This window comes from Arachis hypogaea, chromosome 2, assembly GCF_003086295.3.
Source record: "Arachis hypogaea cultivar Tifrunner chromosome 2, arahy.Tifrunner.gnm2.J5K5, whole genome shotgun sequence".
Taxonomy (NCBI): domain Eukaryota; kingdom Viridiplantae; phylum Streptophyta; class Magnoliopsida; order Fabales; family Fabaceae; genus Arachis; species Arachis hypogaea.
Window position 1 is genome coordinate 56,263,870 of NC_092037.1, and position 7,719 is coordinate 56,271,588.

General features: G+C 27.8%; 1 protein-coding gene across 2 annotated transcripts; it reads right to left on the minus strand.

Moving 5' to 3' along the window:
- Window positions 1-286: 286 nt before the first annotated feature.
- Window positions 287-4,013, minus strand: LOC112744650 (probable 2-oxoglutarate-dependent dioxygenase AOP1). 2 transcript variants are annotated; one of them, XM_072217926.1, is made up of 3 exons: window positions 3,529-4,013; window positions 2,474-2,795; window positions 287-884 (listed from the first exon to the last, which is right to left on the minus strand). In XM_072217926.1, exons 1-3 carry the CDS (start codon window positions 3,903-3,905, stop codon window positions 636-638), a joined length of 948 nt encoding a protein of 315 aa, XP_072074027.1. In that variant the 5' UTR covers window positions 3,906-4,013; the 3' UTR covers window positions 287-635. The 2 variants fall into 2 exon arrangements, with proteins under 2 accessions (XP_072074027.1, XP_025650121.1); XM_025794336.3 differs by having other exon boundaries at window positions 2,474-2,801; window positions 3,529-4,010.
- Window positions 4,014-7,719: the final 3,706 nt, after the last annotated feature.

Sequence of the window (7,719 nt, forward strand, 5' to 3'; positions counted from 1 at the left end):
TTCTTTTATACCTGTTTACAATTTATTCAAACCTGTAAAATAATCACCATCTTTTTGTTTGGGGTACAATCACAATCTTGTTAGAAACTAAAAGAGATTATAGAAAGGGCGTTGTATATATTTATTATAGAGGTAATAATGTTTAATTTAATCCTTAAAATTTTTAATTCTCTTCAAAATAATTAGTTTTTTAAAAATAACTAAATTAATCTCTAAATTTATAACTTGTGATTCTTTATTCATTTCTAATTTAACTGTCGTAAACATAATCTCATAAAAATGCTCATATAGAAGAGAGATATTATTAAATAAAACAATACCCTGTTATTTATTTTTACAAGAAACCGATAGAATACATCTTACGATACAACGATAATGTTAAGATAACTTCAAACCATGCACACTTCACACATGTAATATAAAATTCATCGTAAATTAGTTTTGACAAATATATTTGATAACGACATCAAAAGCAAGAGAGAGATATATATTATTTTTATCTCGCCATATAAAGTTTTTAATATACGGCTCTCTTACTTTTTTATAATGATCACGTATAGTTGTCAAAACTAATTTAATTCTTTAGCACAATACAACCATTATTGGCATGAAATTGTTCCTTTGTAATAAAAGGTTCATACTCCAAAGTATGCCTTGACTCGCAAATCAGAGTCTATGATCTTCTCTTTATCAAAGAAACGAAGGTAATCAAAATGGTCAAATAATGGTTTATAGCGCAAAGGATTTTTGTCATCAACAAACTCTTCTGGCATTTGCACAATGTCACCATTAAAAGTGAAAAGCCCCATAGAATACCTAATTTCCTTTGCGTTATTCATTATCACTCGATGTTCACACGGACGTATCCTGCCATTGCTCCAAACCTATATAAAGATTATATTTTATGCTTTATGGATAATTTTAAATAATAATTGTCGTACCAATACCAATTACGCATCACGTAAGGGTAGTTCATTTATTTAATAATTGTGAATACTTTTCAATCAAACTTTGAAATAGAAACTAATTAATTTAATAACACTACTAAAAAAATCATATTTAGGGATAATTTATTTTATTTTTAGTAGCAATAAAAATAGCTATTAATATGTTCACCGACAATTAAATAATAGTCATCTTATGTTTTACTGCTAAAGTTTTAGTGATAATTACACAATTGCAGGTAAAGATCTTTTAACTGGTCTCAAAAAGTATATAATTGTCACTATAACCTATAGTAATAATGATAAATATATAATTGTTACAAAAACATTAATTAAATAAGACATAGTGATCATTATGTTGTTACCATTAAAAATTTGTTATTAAAAATAATTTTTATCATAATGTAAAAAAAATAACTATTCTAAAATATTTTTCTAGATTTAATGCCAAGAATCGGGTTTATGAGAATTTCTAAGTCCCAATTTGATAATTGAGAATTGTCTCAAATAATTCCAAAGAAACTAAGATATTACGCTTTTGAATTATAAAAAAAGAGAATAAGAATAATTTCTCATCAATAAATATAGTACCTAATAATTCATCTTTACGAGTTATAATGATTTCTATCATTTCTCTGTTAAAGAAAATGTTATGAAATTAACTGTATACAAGCTTAAAGGAGTTGAACATGGAAAAAAAAAACGAAGCTCTTTATACCCTAAAATTAATTACACAAAAATGTTAGAGAACATTTAGAATTTATTATTTTTAGTTATGAGTTAGCCATTAATATTTAAAAGTATGAGATAAAGTATATTATTAGATATTAAACTAAAGGAATAAGACAAAAAAAATAAGTTGATAACTAAATAATAACAAAAAATAATAAATTCTGATGTTCTCCTAATAATTTCTGTTAATTAAACTTAAGGGTATCTAGACAAAAACATAATACTTCTGAACAACAACCTTCATATAAAACTTCAGGAATATCATTTATTTAGTATAAAACTTTTTGAGTTTTCTATATAAATTCACACATAGAAATCACACCATATCTTATTGGTTAGTTTATTTGTAGAAAATATCGTTTTTTATATTAGTATTGGCTCTAAATATCTTTTTTTTTTATTTATAATTACGGTTAAACATAATCATACTTTTTTTTCCACTAGTGTCTCTAGTTTCTTACGTAGACAATTGCAATTAATTTTTAAGAAATGCATGCCTCCAATTTTTATTGAAATACTATGTATTTGTCTCAAATTTTTTACCATTAGAAAGTTTAATATTTGGTAGCTACTACGAATATATTTTCATGTAAAAATATTATTATGAATCACATAACCAGTAAAAAATTTGATATATTTGATTAAATTATCTAACAATTCATAATATCATTTTTACATAAAAGATATTTTTGTTAAGTATCTTAATTTTTTTATCCAATTTTCTGAATCGTAAATACTTATCATGGTTGAATATTGAATTAGTTTCACATAATTATGAGTAAGAAACGTTGAGTCACCTTGAAAGCATCTCCAGCCATGACGAGAAAGAAGGAAGGGGAGGGATGAACAAGCAGCCAGTTCCCATTCTTGATTTTGATTTCCAAACCTGCCACACCATTCAGCTGATGCAATACTGATTGCATAGTCAAATCAGTGTGAGATTGCATTCCCAAATGAGTTTCATTCTTCTCTGGTGGTCTGTATTTGAGGCACCGAAGAAGGTAATTTCCTGATTCTATGAATGAATTGCATCGCTCACTGTCCACACCATAGCTCTCAAATACCATCTTCTTTGTCACTTTGTCTACTTCTCCCAATACCTTTGCATACTCATTCACGCTTTCGCTAACACAAATTCACACAATTAATCTACCTTATGCTGGATGCTATGCTCATTATAATTATACAATTTTAACCACACTTAAAAAATATTATTAAAATTAAAATAATATTTTTTTATTACTTATAAGTAATAGTAGTACAAAACTTTTTCACCATAAGTTTGGAATCAAGTTTGTTACACAAACCATAATAGATGTCCTTGATTGTGTAATCAAATTATTTATTTGAAAAATTTATGCAATTAGGTAAAGGAATATAAATTATATATTATGTATCTAACATGCTTTTTCATGGAAGAATTCTTTTGTGGTAAAATTTTTTGGATATTAAAAATTAAATTTTAAATTTTTTTATTATAAAAATTCTGATATCATACCATACAAAATTATTTATCCGAAAATTGAAGTTATTATATAAAGATATATAAATAATTATATATCTAATAGATAAAAAAATAATTAGTGCCTCGTTTGTGCAATTTGGATCCTTCCACACGTAATATTTTTTAATCTATATCTTTAAATGAGGAGTTTGAGATTGATATATCTATTATTTAACATATAATTAGTTAAAAATTATCACATAAATAAAAAACAATATGCTTTCATATGTACTATACGGAAAACTATTTTACTTACTCATGACTACATCTAATTAAATATCAATGTAAAAGAATTTATAGAACAATTTTACATAAATTTTAATAAACTCATGAAAAAATGGTACCTACCAAAAACGATCATTCCCTTGTGGCCACATGATGTTTGTGAACTTCTGGCATCCCTTAATGTTTAATGGATCATCAATCCCAAGTGATTCATATAATGGAAGAGATGGAATTTGTCCATAATAATTATGAAACAATTTCTCACTAGTCTCTTGCTTCTTTGTCTCCAATGGCAGACCAAATAGTTGTTCCAATGCAGAGACAACAGAATCACAAAGCTCTTCACCAATTTTGTTGTAACGTGCAATGAAACAACCATGATCCTCCAACGCAGTTCGAACTACTTTACATGCTGAAACCCACGCTTCAGTTCCAGGCTTCAGCGTTTCATCGGTTAAGTCAACAATAGGAAGATCATGGGTTTCTGTTTGGGATCCCATTATGTTTGATCAATTACCTAATTGAAAACATGAATATGTGAGTGTGAGAAAATTGATGATTTATATTATCACTTGATATTATAGTTTGATTACTCCATTAATTTAAGTATGGAAAAATATAGGAACCAACTTCTTAACCAGCCAACTTATTGTACAACTCACTTAATTATAATAATTTTAATTTATTTTAATAAATTATAATTTAAATAATTATCATTAATGATTATTTTAAAAAATTAAGATTTGATATTAACCGCGCAACAAGAGCGTCTGATACGAAAATAAAAGGATAAATAAGATAAGAATTGAAATTAAATAAAAAAGATATATTGAAATTGAAATAGAAACAAAAATGATAGATTGAAATTGAGTATAAAGATAATCACTTTACTTCTACCCAATTTCTTGACATAATAAGAAAGGGACTCCTCAATCTAACTTGTCAACGCCATGGTTTGAGAATTGATTCGAAGGGACTCTTCAACCTTCTAACCAATTCCCCGATGCAACAAGAGAGAGACTCATCAACCTCAATTGTCCACACCATGGTTTCATCACGAAACCAAAAAAGGTTTAAAACCTCTAAATCATTCTATACTACGACTACAATAGCTAAGGAGGTATTTATAACCTCTTATTAGGTTAAAACAAAGAAAAACCCTAAAGCCCATAAACATAAGGCCCAATCTAGTAATTAAGTAAACAAAATCAAAATACATTAAATTAAAATATTCTAAAAATGTAAACTAATATCTTCTAAGTAATACTTGAACTCTTCATATCTCGAACATTTGAAGCACGTATCAATGTCATTCACGAAACCCCCTTACCCTTCCATCATCTGGTATGCATTCAATGCTTGTGCTTGACCAATTATGCTGAAGAATTCAATACCCGAGCAACCTCTTCTACGTATCCTCGGAGCTCCGCCGTTCGTGTCGCTGTAAGCGCTGTCGTTATGGTGCAAGGCTTCCGGCAAAAAGCATCGTTCATGGAGTTTTCACCCACCGACCACTACTGCCGCATTTTTCATCGCGTTGCGGCCTCTGCATCCCACGGCTCTCCTTCTGTCGCGACGCAGCTATTGTGGGGCTCTATTCGTGACACGCGATCAACTACTCCGATCCATGGCGACTCTTCTACTTGCGATGCGCAGCCTCCGTGGCTTCCTCCTTTCAACGCGCCACCGCGAGTCCTCCACCGTCCACGCAGCGCCATCCAAGACGTTGTCACCAGCCACCCTACGACTCTTCTTCTCCTCCTCCTATTTTGTTTTGAATGATTCTTTTAACTTGTTTTTTATATTTCTTTTTCTTAAATTTTGGATGATTCTTTTTATTAGCTTTAAATGATTCTTTTTTCTATGTTTTGTATGCTTTTTTCTTAGGATTTGGATTATTCTTTTTATTAGTTTTGGATGATTCTTTTCATATGTTTTGTATGTTTTTTTCTTAGAATTTAGATGATTTTTTATCTTATGTTTTATTTGGTGTTTTTTTTTAGAATTTCAAAATTTTTTTTGAGAAAGAGGAATTAAGGTTTGCGTAATAATGATAAAATGTGGATTAGAATAAGAAGAGGTAATTAATAATCATTAAATTTTTTATTTTTTAAAAAATAAAATTTAAATAATTACTAATTAATTATAATTAATTAGTATAGAGTGTAGTTTAAAAATGGTTGTTAGTTTATTGTTGGTTGGACCCTTATTGGTTCTCTAGCAGATTTAAACCCCTATTAATTCACTACAAATTTGAACTTCATTTAATGGTTTGTTATTAGTTAATAGATTATTATATACATAAGATGAGATCCAAATTCCTAATATCTATTTAAGTAAATGATAAATTTAACCACTCGACCTGCTCAAATTAATTGTTATATAAAATATAACTGAATAAATAAATAAATAAATATTGTGAGGTTATAGTAATTAATGTGTCCTCCAAATATAGTAGTTTTGTTTTTTGGTATGGTTCTCAATATTTATTGATGTATTTAACAAATAAATAAATAACCATTATTAATCTGTCATTGCTTGATTTTGGGAACCCCTATTATTTCCGTTCAGGACCACTAAATATATGACGTTGTGGATTGATTTGATTAATAATAGTTATTGATTAAGCATGACTGAATTAAAGAAACAATAACAAAAAAACAAAATCGTTAATCACTTCAAAAAATACAAATATAATGTTGATAAAATAATTTAAGGATCTGTTAATTTTTTAGTTTCCTATGATATTTTTTAATTGATAAGTCAATAATTAATCTGAATTCATTTAAAGATTTATTATTTGTCATTAAATTATTATATGCACAAAATAAAATTTGAACTCTCAAACAATTTATTTAAACAGATTAATAAATAAATTATTAGACTAACCCAACTCAATTGATCCATCAACTTTATATATATTTACTTAATTTAATGAGGACCACAATTTATGACATGTACTGGATGTTTTATTGCAAAATAATAAAATTTTAATTATGTGACATAGTATGTGCATTTTATTTTCAAACTTTTTAAAAACAGATAAACTAATTGACTACTCCTCGTCATGCCAATGTACTACCTGCTAGTATAATAATAGTCATTTTCTTAGTTGGCTAAATTATCCCCAACTTGAGAAATTAAAAATAGAAAAAGGACATAATAAACAACGATTTCAATATATTGATTGTAATTAAATATTTCAAATACTCAAAGCAACAATTATTGTGAATAGAAAAATATGTTTGTTGAACATTTTATTGTATTCCGTAATCATATTAATTACTAGTTGGATCATCTGAACTTAGGGTTACAAACGGACCTAAACACTACAATAAAACAGCATTTTAGCGACGTTTGTTTAATGTTTAGTGACAGTTTTAACTGTGACTAAATAGTTTTGCGACGATTAAAAAAAGCGCCACAAGTTTGAGGATCGTTAGCTAACATAGTGACGGTTTTGAACCATTGTTGGTAAAGAGTGTTGCTAAATTGTTTGTGACGGTTTTTAAAATATTAAACCATCACTAATTTGTAACACTTGAAAGGTGTTTTTTATACTGTATTTCGCGACGTTTTAAAATTGTCGTTAAATTACTAAATTTTGTGACAGTTTCTTCTTATATTTCATGGTTATTTTAAACCGTCATAATATTTAGCAACAATTTGAAACTGTCACTAAGTTATTAGTTCTTATGACAGTGTTTGGACATATTTAGTGACTATTTAAACCGTCACAATATTTTTAGTGACAGTTTTTTTTATTTAAAACCGTTACTAAATTATTTATTCCTGTGACAGTTTTTTTCCTATATTTAGTGACTGTTTTAAAATGTTATAATCTCTTCAACATCAAAGATTTCTATTATCAAAAATTGAATTCTCTAAAAATGACATTATATTTCAACAAATTCAAATTCAATCTCACAAATTTTACAAAAATAACAATATTGGGGCTGTCTGTATCTCTAAAGTAGTCCCACTTATTTCAACAATCATCTCCACTGGCACGCTCTTTGTCTCTTGAACCATAACACTTGCTCCACTAGCATGACGAATGTAATTGATATTTGCATCTGATGCTCATCTGCAATCACAGATCATATGAAATGACCAAAGATATATTAGACACATAGAAAAAGCGTGCCTTTTTTGTTGCTTTGAAGTAACCTGCTTCAGGAAAAGCGCATCTGCTGAATGGTGTTTCTAATTAAATTTGCGTTTGTAATAAAATATTAAATAATAATAATAATAATAATAATAATAATAATAATAATAATAAGCAGAAGAGCTAATTAAAGCATTAATGGTCAG

Bases quoted from the DNA above. Each gene is read 5' to 3' on its own strand.
- LOC112744650 (XM_025794336.3), bottom strand. From the start codon at position 3,905: ATGGGATCCCAAACAGAAACCCATGATCTTCCTATTGTTGACTTAACC. The intron at 2,802-3,528 runs GTAGGTACCATT...AATTTGTGTTAG, and splicing joins CAAGGGAATGATCGTTTTTG to CGAAAGCGTGAATGAGTATG. The intron at 885-2,473 runs GTGACTCAACGT...ATCTTTATATAG, and splicing joins TGGCTGGAGATGCTTTCAAG to GTTTGGAGCAATGGCAGGAT.